We start from the raw sequence: 22,371 nt of genomic DNA, 5'->3' as shown, positions 1-22,371 counted from the left end.
CTTTTAAATTGAGTTAAACCGATCCATTTTCTCTACAATTAATAGCATTTAGATATTTTTTTTTTAGAAAATACTTTGGGTAGAGTATTATTGTCACGTTAATCTCTCTAAGCTCCATGCTAAAATGGGTCATTAAGTATTAATGATGTTATTAGATATTTGTGTAGCCCATATTTTTTTGAATTTGAATGGTTATGAAGTTTCACACAGCTTTAATTTATCAATATTATATTTAATCGGATTCAAATTAATAATAATAAAAAAAAAATTCTCACATTCTATACATATGTATGTGTGTGTGAAAAAGCAATCATGTACACATGAAGGATTAATGAAGCAAGTGCAAGTCACAGAAGAAGAACTAAAAGGCAAAACCTCACATACAGGTAAACCTAAACTATAAAGAGAGTCCATGCACGTGTGGCTACAATATGCAATTTATGTCTTCACTTTTGCACGTGCACTCGATTGCCTTTTCATAAATTCAGGACTCTCCATAAAACTTGGTTTCAATTCCAGCATCTTTATAAATCAAGTTATTCTAATTAAGCATATTATCAATATATAGCATCTTTAAACATTGACATCCCTTTAAAAAAAAAAATTCCCATGCATTAAAAAAAAAAAACTTAAAGCTTAATCATATTCATGTACTTATTGGGAAAGTTTACTTCAGTATATGTTTAATTTTTTTTATCTAATTTAGCCTAAAATTTTAATTTAAGTTTAATTTAGTTCAAAAATAAAGAAATAAAACTTCTTGATTTTTGGGTTTAAATAAAAAAAATCAAAAAATTTAGTTTCAAAATTATGAAAATGAACTTCTTGATTTTTGGGTTTATTTAAATCAAGAATTTTATCCTATAAATTTTAATTTTTGAACTAAATTAAGTTTAAATTGAAATTTCTTGACTAATTTAGACAAAAAGTTAAAAATATCTTAAATTAAACTTGCCTAATAAATATAAAGGCTAAATTAAATATTTTAGCTAAAAAAAAAATTAAGCTTTTCACTCAAATCCTAATCGAACAATGTACTTCTATTTATTATAAATTTCTTTAAAATAAATTATTTGTAAGAAAAAAATTTAAAAAATTCTCACACAATCATCTTATTTATATTTGAATTATTGGCTTCTCATTTAATTTTGACTTATGGCCAATTGCCCAATATTAAAATATCGAAGAGGGGGAGGTAGACAATAGCACATGTTTTGACAAGCAATTGCTTCCCAAGTTGACGATTCTGCAATCAATTAAGTTTTACAAAATCCTAATTCTATTGACAATATCATATGCACACAATTAGAAAAAGACACATAAAAGCTTGACAAATTGAACAGATTTAATTGCTAAATAATTTCCATGAACGTTAGAATTGATGTGGCTTTATTAATTATACTTCATTTAATTAATTTTTTTCCCATAATTTGGACTGCATCGAAAGAACATTAATATCTAATTAAAATATTTTTATTTAGTTGAATTAGCTAGATAATTAAGGACTTCTAATTAAGGACTTCCTTCACTCTTGTATATGTAGTCAACGTGTAACATGCCTATGATGCCTTGAATTAACCATTGAATCTAAGGAAGGAGGAGGTGTGGGATCACTGTTTGCATAGCCATTTGAGCAAGGATCCAATATGTTGCTTGTGATGGATGTACAGCATCCCAGAACATATATTTTGATGGATCAGGGCATGTTGCTTCCATCTCATTGCATAGAGGTCCCATTTCCACTATCCCCACCCCACAACATCCTTCAAGTGTTTGTTCAAATCCTTCAAACCAAACAAAAAATTGGAAAATTAATTTTTTTTTAAATAGGAAAATATTTTGAATTTGTTTTTAATTATTTTCTTACCATATTTAGCTGGGTTGTTAACCATGTCTTTCATTGGATCATATATGTCCAAATAAGCGGCTTTGGCACCATTGGGCCAAGAACCTTCCAACCATGAGGTTAGAGTTCGAAGCTTCTTGTTGTAGGCAATAGAGTCAGTGTTCTGCTGCTCCACACACACACGTTGAAGCATTTGTTGGCCTGGCATCAAGCTGCCAAGTGTAACTTGCACTGGTAGGCACCCAATTGGTGGCAGACCTACCACTACAAACCTACGCCCTCCCGCGTTGTGTAGTCTCTGCAGTGCAAATCAAAATGTGCATATATATTTACGAAGAAAACCCCTCAACTTAACATTTTTTCAAATTTTATTTTATTGTTTAATTTTTATCAATTTTAAAACAAGCTATTAATATTAATAATAATTCTAATTAATGAAAATATACCTATAAATAATATACAACGATAGTAAAGAAAAATATTTCTTGTATTTATTTGAATGTTGATAAACATAAAATATTTTTCTTTATTATTTTCTCTAATAAAATATTATTATTATTATTAATAAATATAAAATACAAGATATTAATTTTTTTAATGGGAAAATTAGAAAAAGTAACTTTTTGTTATCATTATTGTTAAATAATGAAAATTATATTTATTTTTACTAATAAATATTCTTATAGTTTTATATGCATATTTGAATTTTAAGATATTAAATATATTAAAATTGCTATTAATATTAATAATAAACTAAAAATATAATTAACAAAAATAAATATGCATACATAAAAATATAATTACTTTAATTTATTTTAATAAAGTCCAAATTAATAATTAAAAATGTTCATTAATTATTTCATATTTTATAGAAAACACAACATTAAATCCATCAAGAAGTACCTGAATGGCGGATTCAAGTTCATGAAGCAGAAAATCTTGATAACCAGATATGGAAAACTGAAGTTTTCTTGTAGGCAATTCATAGAAATTATCCACAAGATCATTAGTGCCAACACTAATGGCAAATATAGCATTTTCCACTATAAACTTAGCCTTCTCTTCACCAACTAATCCCTTCATCCTTATTACTGCTTCATCAAAGTAATCTAACTGCCTTGAAATCTTTATTGCACTAGCCAAATCTGCCGTCAAGTCATCTAATCCGGTACCGGCAGACGCGAAACTAACGCCGGTTAATAAATCATTAGCCGTAAGTTTTGGGTCTAGATATGCTGGTAAGAGTTCTTTGAGCCCTAATGAGGAAGCTATGAAGTCTGTTGATAACTTTCCATCGGAGAACCTCCCTGTGGGTACTTGGTTAGGAAAATCTTTGCCGTATGGTGGGTGATCACTGCGGAAAAGAGTTATGAGTTGGTTGTTGTTGCCTGGATCGACCGTAGAGTCGCCGAAAGCGAAAAGAGCTGTCAGAGTTGGAGATGAAGCAGTGATTGAAGATGGCAAAGAGAGGAAGAAAGAAGTGAAGAAATGCACTAGGAAGATGGTGGTGGTGGTGGTGGTCTTCATGGTTGCCTGCTAATACAGTGTTCATTTAAGTTTTGATGAGAAATGATTAGAAATTTAGGATTAAGATTAATTTGGATTTTATATATTTTGAAATTTTGATATATATATTATGAAATCTTTTAAGGTTGGATTGAATGAATGTTTGATTTAAAATTTAGAATTTAAAATTTACAAATTTAAAAATTTCTTATTTAGTTAATAAAAAAATTTTCACCGATACATTTAATTACAATGGGATGAATTTAAAATAACAAGTTAAAAGTAAGATTGTGAATGGTTCTTGAGGTCCCAAACAAACCAAAAAATCATACTAAACTAATAAGAATTATACCGAACTAAAGTTATTTTGATACTTTAGTTCGGTTCTAATTTTTTACTAAGAATTGAATTGAAACCGTACCAAAATCAAACGAAAATCATACTAAACCAGTTAATAAAAAGAATTTAAAATTCATAAATTTAAAAATTTTTATTTGATTAATAAAAATAATTTTCATGGAAGTGTATAGAAAATATGATATTATGTTGAGGAGATACATTTGATTGTAATTAAATGAATTTGAAATAATAAGTTAAAAGTAATTATTATTATAAATTTTAAATTTTTAAATTTTTTATAAATACATGAAATTTGAATTAAATTTAAATTAATTTTAATTTAAAATATTTAAATAATATATTTATTTTAAATCTAAATTCATATGATTAAATATCTCTATCCAAACATAAGAAATCATAAAAATTATATATCAATGAGATAATTTGATTTTTTTTTTCAATTTTTAAGATGTAGTTAATAGAAGATTTTGAATTCAAATTTTTTAATTTATATATTTTAATATTAATTATTTTTATAATTTATAAAATTAAATATTGTTATAATAAAATTTAAAAGATTATTCTATCAGTTATTATTCATATAAAATTTTTGTAATATATATACCATAACGTACACATTCAAAAGCCTAACTTCCAGGCTAAGTAAATTTTTATTTATTTATTTAAATAATTTTTGTGAGAACGTGGGTGCCATATATGCACGTTATCGTTGTTCAGCTTTTTTTTTTTTAATAAATAAATAATATATATATATAATTTAATTTTAAAAAAATTATATAATTAATTTTAATAAAATACAGAGAGAGCCATTTACTATTAATTTTTTTGCACGTTGCCAGGAATTGGATTTCCTACAATTTTAAGTGGGCAATGGCCCAGCCTGCAAGATAAGCAATTCTGAGTCCAAATCCAAGTCCATGTCCTTCCATTTTCTATTACATTCAACAGCCTAAAACTGTTTGTATTATCTGTTCGTTGAAATGCCACACCGTGCTATACTTGAAGCTCCCAAGTAAAATCCGTCTTCCAATGGGCCTGTACTAGGGATCGTTTACCAACTAATGAGGTGATTAGCCACAGAATTGCAGGGACGTCAAATACATACGTTTTCTGTGGGGCAATGGAATCGGCTAAGCACTTGTTTTTTGATTGCTTTGCTTTGGTGCGGTGGAGGTATGGATCAATTCTCCTCTGAGGTTGCGGTCTTCCTTGTTTACAGAGTCTTCCTGGAGTGAGCACATAGCTTTGTTGGATCACATTGATAATTCTCATCTATTATACCTTATATTATATAATAGTGATTCTATATAAGATGGCCTAAATAAAATGATAAATTAATTATAAAATAACAATAAAATTATAATAAATCTCATAAAATTTAATTTTATTCATATATTAAAAATAATTTTTTTTTTCAAATGATAACCACCATTTTATATTTAATTATTACATATAATATCTCCTTTATTCTCTAGCAAGTTTGGCCAGAAGCTTGTTGTTATTATTATTATTGTTATTAACTATTAAAAAAATATTTTCTTAAATATAATATTAAAAATATATTTAATATATTTTACTCATAAAATTTTTAAAATAATTAAATATTAAATTAATTTTCAAAATATTTTTTAAAAAAAAAATATTATCTTTCTGATCATCTAATTTCAACCTCCAACCGACCATACTACAAATCAGCTAAAGTATATGGCTAATTAAGATGCCAAGTTTTAGTCGTTAATTGACCAAAGAAATTGAGAAAGCAAGAAAAGCAGCCACAGATTCATAATGACGATACTGAAATAAAATATAAATTCATTGACCATGACCAAAAATTAAACCTTGAAAAATGGGGTGAGGGGCATGTGGGTGATTAATTTGCATATCAGCCAATCTAATTTAACGTGGAAGATAAGAAACTCGTGAGATTATTTTATTTTCTTTCCCACCAAACAAGAATTTGGCATTGTATTGCATAATATATGTAGTTTTCCTTTTTTTTTAACATATTATGTTGCAGAATTGAATCAGGAAAAAAATAAATAAATTCTTACACTTTTAATAGAGAATTAAATAAATTCAAAATTAAGTTTAAAGCTAAATAAATTCTTGTATTTTTTAATTAAGGTCAAATAAATTTATATCTAATAAGATATTATTTTTTTCTAATTTTAAATATTAAAAATTATTTATTAGTTTTATTTAAAATATAATTAAAAAAAGAAATTGAAAAATATGAAAAAATTATTTAATATTAAAATTATTATTTTTAATATTTTATTATCGGAAAAATAATATTTCATTAGGTTCCGTTTGTTTTACGAAAAATATTTTTCTTAAAAATATTTTTCATATTTTTTAGTGTTTCGGGCATATAAGATAATTGGCTAACGAAAAATATTTTTCTATCAAAAAGAAAACTAAGTCATTTTTCAGAAAAATAATTTTTATTTTTCAAAAGAGAAAGTTATTTCTTATTTTCTAAATTTTCATAATTTTATTAAAATATGAACACATTTACACATATATGAAATAAATACATATTGTTACCAAACAATAAAAAATAGTTTCATGAAAAATATTTTCTAAGAAAAATATTTTAGAAAATATTTTCTATATATGAATTATTTTTCGTGGAATAAACGGAGTCTATGTGTGAACTTATTTGACCTTAATTTGAACATAATGAGATTATTTAATCCTCAACTTGATTTTAGCTTTATTTAACCCTTACTCGAAAGTATATAAACTTATTTAGTCTTTTTTTTTTCGAATTGAATCACGATTCAACTATTTCTTATCAGTGTTTGCTTTACATGAAAGTGATCACTAGTTTGTGAAAGAATTAGAGCATGTTGTATTCAATAATTTATATATATATTTTTTCCAATATTGTGCCATTGAGTTAATAATTCAATAGTTCAGTGTTTATTTTGTAGTATAAAAAGTTAAAAAATTTAAGTTTTGATAATTTTATATTTTTTTTTACAAATTTTCAAAATAAAAAATGACATGATTTTCACTATTCAGACATTATAATTTCTTGTTCTCACTATATGAAATGAGCATTTGATCTAGTTTACTATCAACATAAAGAACTCAGATAGTCAGAGCCTTTTTTGGGTTTCTGACTTGATGGTTACAAGAGGAGATAATGCTGCTTTTGATTCAAGTTTCAGGCTGGTTCTTTGCAGGGTTTTGAGTTGGAAGATATTAGGCAACAAAAACTCTGGTAAACATTTTATTTCTCCCAATGCATGGTTGCCCATGTACAATTCCAAAAAAATTCCATAAAACCATGAATACCAATATCATTTATATGCATATATATGATTAATGTACACTTCTTCTTTCAGGATTTTCCTGCTCTCCTCTTATCCAACAGGATTTTGGGATTGGAAGCAGCACCTATTGAGTAATCTAAGAAGTGCATCGGCTTTTCTCCTTGCTTTCAAAGACCCATCAACAGACAAGCTCTGAAGAGAAGGAATACTCCTTGGATTCATTAACAGACGTCTTGCAACCTCCTCTCCTCCATCTTTGCAGAGACCCAACAGAAGAGTTATAGAGTTCTCCTTCCCTTTGGCCGATCCGAATCGTAAGAGATCAATGAGAAGAGGCACCAGAACTCTACTATTCCTTATCTCCTCCAGCCCTTCGGGGCAGCTTATTAGTAGAGACAGAACTGTTAAGGCATCATCTGTTATGCCAGCCTTGTCATCCACCAATAGTTCAATCAGCAGAGGAACTGCCCCAGCAACAACAACACTAGCCTTATTTGCATTACAGACTGCAAGATTAAATAGTGCACTTGCAGCATCCCTTTTTCCAGCAGTTGTGCCTTCTCTTAACAGTCTAACCAAGGCTGGGATTGCTCGGGGACGGGCACCAATAGTCACCTTACAATTATATATCATTGACAGGCTAAAGATTGCTGCTGCTGCATTTTCCCTTGACTCCATGGTTTTCCCTGATTCCAGGACATTTATTATGCTGTCAATTGCTCCTGCTGCCATTATTAGACTCTTGTTATTGTCATATATAGAAAGATTAAGCAAGGCAGTGACAGCATTTTCCTGAATTCTTGGATCTGTGGAACTTAGTAATGTCACCAGAAATGGTATGGCACCTGCCTCGGCAATTATCCTGCGGTTATCCATGCCAGTTTTGGCTAATAACCTGAGTTCATAAGCTGCCTGTCTCTGAATTTCCAGGGACCCCATTGCTAGTTTGCCCACCAAAAATTCAGCTGTCATTTTGACAGCATCCGTGGCTGCTTTTATGGCAGAAATGTGATCGATAGCTTTTTCCTCGTACAATTTCTTCTTGCTGTTGCTTCTTTCCAACTCTGAGGAAGATGAAGGTGATATATCTACCATTGGGATATTGTTATCTTGGCACCACTGATGCACCAAACTCTTCAGTGCATAATTTGGTATCAGGGCCATGTGAATTAGTCTTTGGCCACTGTTAGGACAAGTATGATGCCCTGCATTGATCCATTGAGCAATTGAATTCCGATCATAAGTGTGCCCAGATGCTACAATCACTGGATCTTTCATCAAGTCTAGAGAAATCGGGCAACGAAATTCATCAGGAATATTTGGAAGTATTGATTGAGAAGATGAAGAAACATCCTGATTTCTGTTCACAGATGCAGACTGACGCTTCAACTCTTCTTTGACCTTCTCATTCTCTTCATCTTCATCATTGAAAATCATGGACTTGGAATATGTAAGGAGGGATATGAGACTGTTTAAATTGGAGACCACAATTAGTCCTCCTGTGCCTGCCTGCTTCTCTGCTTCTGCCTCAAGCTTCAGAATTTCTTCATCATAATCCGATGGACTCCTCAATCCAATACTGCTCAAAACTTCTCTCACTTTGACAAAATCAATAAAGCCCCTGTTCTTTCTATTCTTCTCATTATGGGAGGCCATTATTTGTAGAAGTTCTTCTCTTCTTTGAACTTCTTTAGGGTCAACTAACAAATCTACCCTCTTTGCTTGCTTGTGAAGAAGCTCAACTTGTTCTCTAGTATCTGCAGTCAAATTAAGCAAGCTTAAAGGAAGAATATCAAGAGCTCTCCCCATCTCCTTCACAAGCACATAAAACTGGTTTGATACAAACTCTGTCTGTATCAGACCCCAAAGACAGCTACCATCTTTGCACCCTTGAAGCAGAAACTTCACTCTTCTGATCACATAGAAAAGCTCTGTCAGGCACAGGATGGAGGATGGAGGGAGAGGACAATTTGTTTCCTGTAATTCTTCAAACAAAGAAGAAACAAGTTTGATCCTTCTTATCATGATTGAAATGTTCCTAGCCTGTAAACATGGAAGCTTCTCCATGGAAGCAACTTCATTGGACATATGAATCAGAGATTCTAACAAAGACCCAGTTGGTAAAATACCAGAAGAGATCATGTTAGGAGGTAGAGCTACATGATCCATGAGCCTAGCTAGCCCTCTTCTTCACAACTGTATGAGATGGTACCTATTCATTAAAATGTTATTATTATCAATTCAAGTCTTTTGATTTGTTAGGGACTTGGATTGCTTGGGTAGATTGTCGACATTGGGATTAATATTAATATTAATCTTTCTTTCACCAAGAAAATATTAGATTATTTGCATGGATTTTTGACTCTTTCTTTTTGTAAGTTAACAAAAGAGACAAGAAGAAGGGTGGTGAAAGAAGAATGAGAACTTTCTTGGTTGTTGCCATTTGGAGGGATCTCCGGATTCAGTGGTTTAGTTGATAGTCCTAGCCAATTTTTTTATTAAAAAACAAATTATATTCAGAATGAGAGTTGAATGAGCCTCGTCAAACTCATTTCCTTCTTTCTCAATTCTCTTAACTTTAGTTTGAAAATGGTTTAAGGAAAATAAAAACAACAATTTGTATTATCAAATGATATCAGAAAGCATTGCAGTTTTTATAAAAAAAATTCATTTTCTCTTCTATTAATACGTAATCATAGACAAATAAGATATCAAATTAAATATGTGTAAAATTTTATCCTCTAGGGTTTGCAGATACTCATAACCTTAACTGTGTTCAGTAGCAAAATCCCATGTTTCTTATCTCTGAGAAAAGAAAAGGGGTCAGTTGCGTCAAGCTGCATGCAAGAAGCCAATATGCAAGTCCAAATTTTCTGGAGAAGTCATTAGGTAACTTGGAGGAATGGGTTGGGATACCCCAGATCTTGAATATGGATTGTTAAGCAACTTGAAGCTTTGACCTTTTGCAACTTGTACAGTAGTGCAGTGCCACCAACATGGATCCCTTACATGATTCGGCTGAAAGGGAAGTTGAACAAAAAAAAAGTTTTATATATACAGGTTTTCAGTAACATTATACATAAAAATATTTTCTGATTTAGAAAAAATCTCTTTAAATATATAAATTAAAAATATTAAAAATTAATTTAAATTTAATATATTTTAATAATAAAAAATTTAAATTTTAACAGCGTTATAATAATTTTTTTTTCAAGAAAAAGTAATTTTTAAACGTCTTGACTACAATTTCAAATAAAGTGTGCTAGACAGTAATGTTTGACATTCTTGGATTAACCTGTCAAAATGAATTTTTTTTTTAATTTAAAATCTAATTAATCAAGATTGTTTTCAGTACATTCTATAATAGGAGGTAGAAGCTACTTATAATCAAATAGTTCAAATTATTTAATTAAGATACCTAGATTAAGCTAATGAATGCTCTTTCCATTAATTTTGTTTATTTTACATTTGAATAAAATTCAATTTTAAGTGTGTTCAATTAATTGATGTGGCTGCCACCCACACTTCCCAGGTTAATTCCATGATATTGATTAATAATAATACAATAAGGAAGTCAAAAATGCAAGGCGATAACATGTAAGACAATATGCATATGAGCACAGCCTAAAAAGACAAACTTGAAAGTAACATATATTATGGTATCCAATTATATATCAATTAATTACCATTCTTCTTAAAATAGATCGAACTTAATTCACTGAAAAAGTTAGCTTAAAGGATAGAAATATTCAAAATCTTATAAGGGACCTATTATCTTTATTTTAAATTAATGTGAGATGTTAACATACCTTTTCATGCTAGAGATTGAAGTATAATTTTAGATATTATTATTATTTTTTTTTAGAAATTTTTTGGATATTATCTTAACAATGGGAAAAAGTATGAAGCGCATAAGGAGGCATTACCTTAACGATAAATATAAAAATAAAGCTTGTTTAATTAGAATTGTAGAGTATTATCTTAAACATTATTGAAAAATGCATTTAAAAAAATATTTAAATATTTTCATGTTTTTATAATTAAAATGTATAAAATTTAATCTTAAACTTACTAACTGCTTTTTTTTTTTATTTTTCACATCATCTGACAAGCAAACGGTCTTACAAACACCGTGCCTATACATTGTATTGGAGTGAATCACCTCTCACTCCAAGCATGCTTAATTTGGAAGCTCTTTGGATTATCTGTCACCATTTACATAAAAAATAATTGCCAATGATAGAGGAGTACTCTCTTTCTTTTTTTTTTTTTTTAATTACCAGAAAAAAAAGACTTTCCAGATGTGACGGTCATTGCCCCCTAGGTCAAAGTCCGTAGTTAAACAGTTTCATTAGCCCCTGATTAACCTCCTATAGGAGGGACTTACCACCAAGTCGTAGTGGGTCTTCAAAGAGTCACTAGAATAGACTACCTGCAGTTGATTTACCCATTCATTATAAGTGGAGACAATTTTTAGTCATCAATACTAGCGCAAGAAGTCGAACTATGGTTGGACGCCTCCGGCTCCCAAAGCTTGCCACTAAGCCATCACGCTCAGTGGTTACTCTCTTTCTTTTAATGCATTGCGAAGTCTCGCATCTCATTTGTTCTAAGTAGACTTTGACACATTGTCCACGAGATAATCAGTGCTCTGAGTACCATGCATATAAATGGTACTGAAATCAAAGGTAAATCGCCAACCTTTCATATGACCAACAAATATGACCAATAAAATTAATTTTTATTTTTTTTTAATAACAGTTCAATAACTCAACATACATTGTGGGGAAGGGGGAGGGGGGGTGGTGTGGGGGGTGGAGAGAAGGAGTTGTGAATTCAATAATTCACTTTCATGATCATAAATCATATTTGTCCATTGCACATCCAAAATAGGCTGACTGGGGACACTGGAAGAATGGCTGGAATTTGGCCTGCTAAAAACTGCAGAAGCTTGGTATTTTGGCAGAGGCCAAATGCTAAATATAACCCTCTAATAATGACCAAAACAATCACCATCAAATAATTAGGGTGATAATTATTAACCTTGTTCTAACAATTATAAAACCTTTAAAAGATAGTTGCTTTGTCCCTGTTAAGTATGTGCTCAACCCAAATTATATAGTCTTTTACAATTTAAAAAAAATATTAAGAAAAATAGAGAGATTGGACATGGATTGGGTTGTGTTATAAAATATCTTTCATTTTAGAGCAAGTGATGTGAGCACAACATACAAGACCAAGAAGATCAAAACAAAAATGGAGCTGGCCCCTTTCTTCTCACTAATATTTAAGAGTCATGTATAGAATTCAACAGTGTTTTAAAAATTTGATTGAATTGATGGATTAAATTAATAATCAAAATAACAACCCATTTATTTTAATTTAATTTTTATTTATTTGTAAACTTAGTTTAGTTTTGTTGTATCTAATAAGTGACTAGAATGTGCAAGAGGGTTAAGGATTTCAAAAAGAAAAACAATTAGGTGTATGTGTGACAAAAGGGTATTGAGAGAGCACTGAAATGAGAATTTAAATCTAGTCTGTTAGACGAGTGATCTGCTTTTAGTCACTGAACTAATAATGCATATTTTTTAATTATTTTTATTTTTTAATTAAATGAGATAACCTTTAATGTTCAATTTTCATAAATAAAATGTATAAACATTCAATTCTAACCCAAATCCTTAATAATTTTTTGTGGAACCCATGAAGCATGAATACAAATAGTTCCACATTCCTATCATAATTTTGAAAAGAGTCAATGGGCTAATTATAACTTTGCACATATTCATGTGTGACCATTATTTCAATAAAATCTAAGCCCATGATTAGGCCCATTTTTTCCTTTAAACTTTTTTCATTGGACCTTGTTTGTGTGTGTATATATATATATTCAATTAAATTCTTTGATCCTAATTTTATAAGAGTTCTACTAATTTATCCAATTAATAAGTAAGTTTACTTCTACCCATTGATTAGAATTTAATCCTTAAAAACCTTTTTGATATGAGGTTAATAAGAATTAATTATTATCTTCATAATTTCAATACTTAAATAAATTAAATTAACTTTTCACTTCATTAATATTTATAGCTTATTAAGAGATTAAATATTAATTTATAAATATTTAAATTAATAATTATCCTTTTTAAAAATTAAAATTTATAGGATAACATTTAACTCTTGATTTTTAAACTTTTTATCAAATATGCCTTTAAAATTAATATTAAAAAATAATTTTTAAATCCATAAATTTTGTATAAAGTTATATTCTTAATTTTTCTATAAAAAAAAAATTAAACTTAGACGAATAACATTTCAAATTTATTTTTATATATTATGAAATATAAATAAATAAACAAATGATTATTGCTCACAGCCAAAGGATGTAACGTGTAAATGCTTTACTTCAAATGGAGAATGGTGGGGTTGTTTAGGCAACATCAAAGTGGACCTCTAATCAATACTATTTGGGCCGGCCCATTCATAATACTTCCATCCCCACTCTCCTCAATAGAGCGTGAACACCACGCCTATATGATTGCACATCTTTGGACATAATTCGAGATCAAATCTTTTATTTTTTGTTTGAGCTCCAATAATTAGACTTATTTTATTTTCTGAATTCAATTTAAATCAATAAAATAATTTTTATCAAAATAAATAAATTTACCATAAAAATATATGTAATTTTTATCTAGTGAAGTTGAATTTTAAAAAATATATACTATAAATAAATTGATTTTAATTAAAATTTAATTTTGTAATTTTGAAAATAATTTTAATATAATTAGAAATAAATAAAATTTCATTTAAATTGAAAAATCAACTGAAGCTATTTAATTTAGAAATTTAATATGATATTCTTAATAAATTAATTTTGTTTAATTTTTAACTTTTAAAAATTTAATATATTCAATTCAATTCAATGTTTTAAAAATTTGATAAATTTAAATTAAATAATTTATTTTTAATTAATTATTATTAAAATTAACTAATTTAAAATAATTTTAAAAAAGTTTAATATAAAAAATCAATAAATCAAACCGAACAAGCCAAGCGCGTGAACAATTTTTTTTTTTTTTTTAATTTTGTGGAAGGTTTTAATCATGGGAAAACGACAGGGCATTGAACAAGTGGACCTCAGCATTAACCATTGAACTTTGAAGCATTATCATAAGTCTTCCTTTTCCACTTTCTCCCTTCCCTACCACAAATTTTTTTCAAGTTACTTTTTTCTTTTTCTTTTTAATTTTCTCTTTGATTTGATATATCTAAATATGCATCATTAAACTACTAAATTTAATTAATCAAAAATCCACCCATTTATTTTTTTAATTACCTTTAATTTAATTTTAAAGAAAAAAATAAAATTTTTGCTTCCTTATATTCTAATTTAGTTATCAATCTATATATACATGAAAAAGCAGTTGGCCATCCAATCTCACTAGTAAATAGCCTCTTAGCACTATAGACTTTTTGAAGAAGAAATCTAATCCATCTAACTCAATAGTACTTGAAAGCTAGTTTGCCTAATTTGGGTCAAATTTCTTGATTGATTAGACAAAAAAAATATATTAAAAATGCAAAATTAAGCTAAAAAATGAAAAGAAAAAAATAATTCCTTTTATGTGATAGCATAAAAATCTTAGTATTATCACATTGCAAAGGGAAGCTTTCACTTCAAAAAAAAAAAAAAAAAAAATCACAAGCATAGTGTACTGAAACAGTGATATTTCCAGTGGCTCCACTCATTGATGTTAGATTCCCAACTGGTCTTTTCAGGGCCTTTATTTTCACCCTCCTCCTCCAGGTTTCCATGTCATGGATAAGGGCCAGCTTTCTTGAAGGTTTTGCTTTCTTTTTCTTGTGAGGTTTTCTTCTTCTTTAATGAAGTGAAATGAAATATCTCATCCTTATTCATGAACTATCATGTCTCATCTCATCTGAAATCACTAACAAATCCAGTGTCGCCCCATCTTCAATTATTGGGACCCATCCCATTTCCTATCTTTAAAAAAAAAAACAAAAGTAAAAAATTAAAAGATCTTCATAAATTTTTCTTGAATTTTTTTTATCGATTAAGATGATACACACACAAAGAATATATTTTTAATAAAATTATAATAAATTCATCAAAATATGTTAGACATTATATTTCATATATACATTATTCATAATCAATATGAGATCTTAGGAAACCAATCCAATCACTGAATATTTTTCTTAAACTTTCTTAGCATCTTCTTGCATTGTTAAAGTTGGTAGAACATTGGATGAACACATTTATCTCATCACTTCAGTGTGGCTAATTATGTCACTATGCATGTTTCGAACTCGCGACCTCATCATCATTATGAATGTTGTAATTAGATTGGGCGGCCTTGATCCGGATTGATTTCAAATCAAAAGTAATTCAAACTTGAGAAATAATTTGAATATGATTCTAATTAGTTTCGGTTCAACATGGTTTAGGACTTAACTTTACTTAGGTTTAATGACGGTTTTGGTTTTGATTTTGATTTATGAGCAATTTGATTCGATTCGATTCACATGATGCCTTTCACTATTTACTACATTGTCTTTTTTTTTTGAAATACGATTTGAATTAAAATTACACTGTCGATTCGAATTATCAGTTTCATTCAAAATTAAAAGGAGGAAATCGAAACCAATCCCTACGTAAAGTTCAAGGTTTGTTCAAGCCTTAAAACCGTTGATTAAAACCGATTCTGAATTTGAGCTATGCCAATTTTGACCCGGTTCATGACTTGAACTGGCTCTGGCCAGGTCTAGCTCTAACCAACTAAACTATCTCGCCAAGAAAACAATTGTCCTTTTGATCTGGTAAATGAATGTAGCACAGTAGATGAAGATTTTACCCTCCGTGCAAGCCTATTTATAAATGGTGGATAGAAAGCGAGGATAGAGCATAAAAGAAAGTGGATGTGATATGAAGCAAAATGAGGAGTCATGAACCTCGTTCAAGCTCCTCATGTGCAGCCTGCAAGTTCTTGAAAAGAAGATGCATACCCAATTGCATATTCGCACCATATTTTCGATCTGATGAGCCTAAAAAGTTTGCTAAAGTACACAAGGTCTTTGGTGCAAGCAATGTGAGCAAGATCTTGACTGAAGTTCCTGAAGAGCAACGAGAAGACACGGTTAATTCTCTAGCTTATGAGGCTGAAGCAAGGCTGAGAGACCCTGTCTATGGTTGCATTGGAGCTATAGCTTTGTTGCAAAGAAAGATGGTTGAGCTACAATTTGATCTTTCCATTGCTAGAGCTCGTCTAGCGCGGTATACTGCAAATTATTCTTCTTCTCCTATCTTGAATGATCGCAGTAGCATGACAACTCTCTCTGAATTTCCTGTTGCTTGTGGTGTATTGATCGAGAGTTTTGGCCAGAATTCATCTGAGTTGAGTCAAGATGGACTCATGAATGATTTTAGTCAATTCCCATATACATTTTGATTTTTTTTTTCTCTGCTGTCTCCCCTGTATCTCAAATACCCTCTTCTCTCTACTGTTGGTGTCAATTTCATGAACTTGGCCTTCAGTTTATGTTTCCAATCAAGATTTAAGTAAGAATTCCACGGGAAATTCTCTCAATAATCAAAATTTTGAAGTTCCGTTCATAAGATGGGTGAGATTTTATTTACTGTTTAGCATTGTTGCCATTTATTTCCAGATGTTTTATTGTAGAATTAGGCAAAAGATCAAATGCAGGTGTTGAATTTTTTATCTGTAGAACTACTGAAAGGAAACAGTAACGTGTCACAGAAGAAAAACTAGAATTCACAAAAGCCCTCAAGTACCCTGAAACAGGAGCATCTGGGTGATGATGTCTCCAACCCCACAAGAAGCCATTCACTTTTCTTGGTGGAATGCGAATCCGAAGATATGCATTCTCTCTCAACACTTTCTCATGCATTTCAATTCACAAGTGAAATTAATCGTCATTCGTCAGTAAAGCAACAGTCCAATAAACCCTGCAAAAGAGAGGTGCAATTACCTTCCAAAAGCAAAATATTTATACAGGTAAAACTTTTGGCTTTCATTCAACATTGGGAATGCCTTAGAATTCAGAGTGCCAAAACTTGCACAGAATTCTAATTTCTGTTAGACAATAAAAACTTAAATAAGTTTCCTGACAGTGAATCCATCGATATGTAAATAGTAAAAGTATCAATTTAATTCCTTTTCATATTCAAGGGTGTCCCATGAACATCAATCAAAGAGGAGACTGGTTCATCCAACATTGATACTTTATTGAGACACAACCTTATCATATATTCATCACTTACAGAACACTAAGATGCCTAAGAAGGTAAGGTGGTGACATAGGTTACAGTTTATAACATCAGCGAATACAGAATCTGAAGCAGAAGAACTTGATCATTGACACTGAATAATGTTACAACAATAGCTACACTCCTTGCTGATCATCTACAAAAGCTTCAAATCTGAATCTGTTGATGATGTAACCGACTTTGGATGATAGGACAGAAAACTCCCAGTCTTCAGCTAGTGATCCAGAGGGCTTTCATCTGCATATCCAGATTGCAGCACATCATAGAATTGAAGTGCCCATGTTATTTCAACGATAACTTCTCCCCTGTTCAAGGTATATCAACAATTCATCAAAAGCTTATTAGACCTTAAGTGTAGGAAAAATTCAAGTTTAGAAGCAACATTAACTTCAAAGGCATTACAAGAATAACCTTAAGCCATAATTGCAGATCCATTTATTAGAACAGACAGAAGATGATAGTAATGGAAAAGGGTACGCCATAAATTGAGCCACCAGGAACCTTTGGGTAAATAAGTACATACTGTGACCCGCAATCACATGCATGTCTATGAGTGTCGGTGAGTACACACATGTGCATCTTGAAGAACGAGACAGAGATAGGATTCCAAGCATATAGCATTGAGGTTCAGGCTCTATCTGATAAAATTTGACAAATTTGTACAAGAATTATTGTAAATGCGTATTCACAAACAGACCACTCTAAATGCAACCGTCTTCTATTTTACAGCATCACCCATAGATCAGCTAAGATTTCAGGACCAACAGAAATTCAAATTTGTTGACAACTTCCCAATAGTGATGCATCACTGATTACCATCAATGTCACTGCCTTACGATAAAAAATAGAACATCAAACATATCACACACATTTGGGTCTGGTTTATCTCCTCTGTCTGGTATTTTACATGGTAAAAGTAACCAGATCATACAATTTCTGGTGAATAAGATCGAGCCGGACTCATTTAAGGCCAATGTGAGTACTGAGTACAATACTAGTACAGGTTAAGCAGAATTTATGCATTTCAATCCAACACTATCTCAGGTTAGAATAGGTTTAATAAAATGGTATGCCAAGTCAACTCCAAGCTGTTCTGTTTGACATTCTACCTAGCTAAGCCTCTGTAAATAAAGCAAAGTTTGAGTCTTTGAGAGAACCATGACCAAATCAGCCAAAGCAATCTCAGCATATGTCCAGATTCCAGAAGAACAAAGGTTGAACAGCATACTTGCACCAGCTCAGTTTAACTTTTTGGTCCTCCCAAGTCCCAATCAAGGAAGAAAAACTTAGAGGTTTGTAAGTTTCAATGTGTTCCATAAACTTTTCAAAACTCATGAGTGGGAAAAAGAAAGATAATGATCCCAAAGACACATCTCCGGCTTCTTCCTGCCAAAGATACAAATGAAGAATATTTCAAACGTCCCAAATAATTCTCCATTTCTTCAATCGCTTCACATCAAAGTATATCCATCGGCAGGATTCAAAATCCACCCTAAAAGAATTGAAAAATCTCCTAAACATAGACAATATAGCACTTGGACATGCACCCTCAATACTGATACACGAGCCCCTGCAATACAGCTCCAGTGCACTCGGATGAAACGGTTTCTGCCATGAAACTTTTCAGAAGCAACCAAAACTTAACAAAACTACCGTAAAAAGCCAAAAAAAAAAAAAATGCAGAAGAGAAAGAATTACACTGCAAAACAGAATCAAACAAAAACAAAATCTACATGTTTGCTGCATACCCATCAGAATACAAGTTTTTTAAAAGCGTTATTTGCATCGAAATTGGACTCAAAATGACACCCAAAATTTACGAACATCAAATTCAGTTCCAATTCGCACGATTCAACCAAATTCAATACCAAAAGCATAAAAACACCCAACAAGGAGCAGCTAAAAAGCATAAATATAGAAAATTGAATTCACCTGAACCAGAAGAGGATTCAAACGCTTTAAAGACTTCTTTTCGAGCTCCATTTGAGCATCCATGAAAATGTTCATCCTCTCGAACTCCAGTTCCTTAGTGAACTCCATTCTCTGCTTCTCTAGCTCCACCATTTGCTGCTGCTTAGAGCTCTCGATTCTCTCATATATCTCCCCAAACTGCAATATAGCGCTCGCTAACTCCCTACACGCAGCTCCATCGGAGAAATCAACATCCTCCATTCGATGCTGCTTCTTTATTGTTCTTTCATCAAACTCTATATCATCGTCGTCCTCGTCTTTTTCGTCGTCGAACGATGCCTCCGTGGAATTTGAGACTCCTGAATAAAAGCTCAGGCTTAATGCGCAGCTTCGATTTCACGGTGAAGGTGACGGCGGAAGCCTTCTTTTTGGGGTTGACAGTAGAGATAGCCCCGATGAGGGAATCTAGCCGATAATAGAACGGCCATTTGGACGGACGAGGTTTAGCTTTCTCGAGCTTATACTTCTTCTTCAACATATCGATTCGGTTCTTGCACTGGACGTCCGTTTTCCGTGACTTGACGTCTTTTGGACGGCCGTTGACTCTGTCGGCCACTTCCTTCGAGTCCTTCTGACGGAGATTTCCGCGGTTTAGATTTAATGTAACATTCTCCCCATGCCTCTATCAGAGTTTCCGTTGCCTCACAGCCGACGCCTCCGCCGAATGCGGGGGAGTGGGTGGAGAGATGGAGGGACCGGATGGGGTCCATGGGAAAGGGGGTAAAAGGAGTGTGGGGTTGGGGGGTGGGGGGTGGATGGTGCTAAAGTGCGCCGGAAATGAAGCAGGGTGAAGGATAATAAATATATATATTTTTAATTAATATATTTACTATATATTATAGTAAATATAATTTAATTTACAATAAATTTTTAATTTAAAATTTAATATATTTAAAATTTAACAATTAAGTCATATTTTCTTCAAATTAAAAAATGTTATAGAAAAAATAAATAAACGTTATTCTAATAAAATTTAAATTATTTAAAATACACATCAAAATTTAAAAATATTAATGAAAATTAATTTTTGATAGATTACTTAAAATAAGATACAAAATTTTCAAAACCTAACCTACCTAGAAAATTAAATTTTGATTCATAGAAATCCCTAAAATTAAAATTTGAAGTTAATGTTTTTACAGTTGATTTTTCTCCTATGTTATTTAGGCTTCACAATTAAAATATACTACATAGAACAATGTCATATAAAAAAGATAATTTTTCATATTATTCTATAAAATTATTAATAAATATTTAATAAATGCAATATATACTCACTAAAAATTTTAATTTTTTTTTAATTAAGATGACTTTTTTAAAGAAGTTCTCAAGAGTGATTTAGGGCAAGAAACCTCTCATATTTATGGGTTTTGAAATTTTTATTTAATTTAAATATTTCCTCTTAAAAAAAAATTAAATTTGATTCAAAGAGACTCTTTAAAAAAATATATGATTCAAAGAGAGGTTCATTTGAGTCATTGAGTAGGCCCATTGGGTATAAGGATTTAAGTTAGGCCATAAGTAAGTAGAGCCAACCCTTTTATTTGCAATGAAACCAACTTCAAGAGACAAGAGGTATAAATTAAATGTGCATTTGACTATTTGAAATTTATTTATTAAATACATGAGTTTCATATATTTATATATTAAATTTATAATGAATTAGATTTAACAAAAATTTCCCTTCAATTTTATATGAAGAAATCATCTCTATAAGCATGAAAATTGCAACTTCCCATTTCCTAGCAAGGAAGAGCAATTATGAGTTTAATATATAGGGCATGTAGCACAGAGAAAATGATCATAATATTTATAGAAGATGGATATCTATAAGATAAGTATATATAGTATTGAAAAGCATGAACAATCTTGTTATAATTTCTATAGTTAGTTGTTAAAATTTGAACTCTAAATTAAATGAATTAATTAATCACTTTTTTTTATGAGACATTTTATTGACCAGTCATAGAAGAAGCCATACAAGAATGATAATATTTTCTAAGTTTCTTAGACAACTAAAGTTTTTCAACCCCACCTCTTGAGAAGAAAACACAATCACTTTCTATTTGATATAAAATATTGAATCATTTGATTTTGAATATAAGATATAACATCTTAATTTGGCCCCATAAACATAGTTAATTAGACATCACATCACTCAAGAATATGTAAAATTCATAAATATTTAATGAATGAGTTTCATTATATATTTTCAATTAAATCTATAGTAAATGGGATCTAAAAAGAATACTAGAAATTAAACTCTTTTCCTCCTCTTATTAATTAGTAGCTGGCCTTGATTAATAATATACTCAGAGACATTGTATTCTCTTTTAATTAACCTCCATTAAATCAAAAACTAACTTAATCATTGGAATCTTTTCTTTGCTGTAGTGTAGTCTCTTCTCCTCGCCACTAACCTAATAATTCCTCTTCCTTAATCAGATTCTCTTGATCGATGTGACCCTTTTGGCAAGGAAATGCAATGAAGAAAATTAATGTAGACAAAATGGAGGATAACCAGCGCCGCGGCTCAGCCTTGCCTCTACCCTCTACTGGACTACCGTTATTCATATAATAGTTACATTGAATAAATTTTCTTTTTCCATCAAATAGAAATTTCTTACCCATTTAAAAGGAAAAACTAAGAGGGAAAATTTCTTTTATATATTTAATTTAAGAATCTTAAGTAAGCATCAAAACTGATCTAGCCTAAGTACTAAGATAGAAACTGGATAAGAAGTCTAGGTTTAAAGGAGGATTCTAGGACTAGGAGTGTAATGGCCGGTGGTTCTAACACTCAAATCTCAGAATTTATTGGAGCAACCTCTTTTTTCATGAATCTTGTCTAGATTATTGGAGGTGTATGATTCTTGTATCTTTGTATTGCTACGTAGATCAATTGTAAGTGTTAGATAACGAATGAAAAATTCAAGAAAATTAAAAAAAGAAAGAGAGTTGAATCAAAACTCTTTTTAGGGTATCAAAATAAAACCAGACTTGAACATCCAATCATATAAAAAAAACAATATCTTTCAAGTACATGTTGTCTGGACATGCTTTTGTGAAAAGACGTGATGGGTTAATCACAA

General features: G+C 30.6%; 3 protein-coding genes and 1 pseudogene across 3 annotated transcripts; 1 reads left to right on the top strand and 3 right to left on the bottom strand.

Annotated features, from left to right (window-relative positions):
• Positions 1–1,587: 1,587 nt before the first annotated feature.
• On the bottom strand, positions 1,588–3,388 carry LOC110668391 (GDSL esterase/lipase At2g40250). The gene is made up of 3 exons (XM_058150850.1): positions 2,750–3,388; positions 1,868–2,144; positions 1,588–1,784 (listed from the first exon to the last, which is right to left on the bottom strand). The coding sequence occupies exons 1-3, from the start codon at positions 3,371–3,373 to the stop codon at positions 1,588–1,590; spliced, it is 1,098 nt and encodes a 365-aa protein (XP_058006833.1). The 5' UTR covers positions 3,374–3,388.
• A 3,607-nt stretch (positions 3,389–6,995) lies between these two features.
• On the bottom strand, positions 6,996–9,247 carry LOC110668382 (U-box domain-containing protein 1-like). Its single transcript, XM_021829588.2, has one exon. It carries the CDS (start codon positions 9,160–9,162, stop codon positions 7,084–7,086), a length of 2,079 nt encoding a protein of 692 aa, XP_021685280.2. The 5' UTR covers positions 9,163–9,247; the 3' UTR covers positions 6,996–7,083.
• A 6,661-nt stretch (positions 9,248–15,908) lies between these two features.
• Positions 15,909–16,636, top strand: LOC110668385 (LOB domain-containing protein 21). The gene has a single exon (XM_021829590.2). It carries the CDS (start codon positions 15,957–15,959, stop codon positions 16,467–16,469), a length of 513 nt encoding a protein of 170 aa, XP_021685282.1. The 5' UTR covers positions 15,909–15,956; the 3' UTR covers positions 16,470–16,636.
• A 530-nt stretch (positions 16,637–17,166) lies between these two features.
• On the bottom strand, positions 17,167–20,027 carry LOC110668384 (trihelix transcription factor ENAP2-like; annotated as a pseudogene).
• Positions 20,028–22,371: the final 2,344 nt, after the last annotated feature.

Source organism: Hevea brasiliensis, chromosome 8 (assembly GCF_030052815.1).
Source record: "Hevea brasiliensis isolate MT/VB/25A 57/8 chromosome 8, ASM3005281v1, whole genome shotgun sequence".
Classification (NCBI taxonomy): domain Eukaryota; kingdom Viridiplantae; phylum Streptophyta; class Magnoliopsida; order Malpighiales; family Euphorbiaceae; genus Hevea; species Hevea brasiliensis.
The sequence above is the reverse complement of the archived record's forward strand: the minus strand, read 5'-3'. Positions and strand labels throughout refer to the sequence as shown.

What these genes read in the sequence shown, in the direction of transcription:
- LOC110668391 (XM_058150850.1), bottom strand. Translation starts at nt 3,373, where the DNA reads ATGAAGACCACCACCACCACCACCATCTTCCTAGTGCATTTCTTCACT. An exon ending in AACTTGAATCCGCCATTCAG is followed by an intron (nt 2,145 to 2,749) that starts GTACTTCTTGAT and finishes TTTGCACTGCAG; the next exon opens with AGACTACACAACGCGGGAGG. An exon ending in TAACAACCCAGCTAAATATG is followed by an intron (nt 1,785 to 1,867) that starts GTAAGAAAATAA and finishes TTTGGTTTGAAG; the next exon opens with GATTTGAACAAACACTTGAA.
- LOC110668385 (XM_021829590.2), top strand. Translation starts at nt 15,957, where the DNA reads ATGAGGAGTCATGAACCTCGTTCAAGCTCCTCATGTGCAGCCTGCAAG.
- LOC110668382 (XM_021829588.2), bottom strand. Translation starts at nt 9,162, where the DNA reads ATGGATCATGTAGCTCTACCTCCTAACATGATCTCTTCTGGTATTTTA.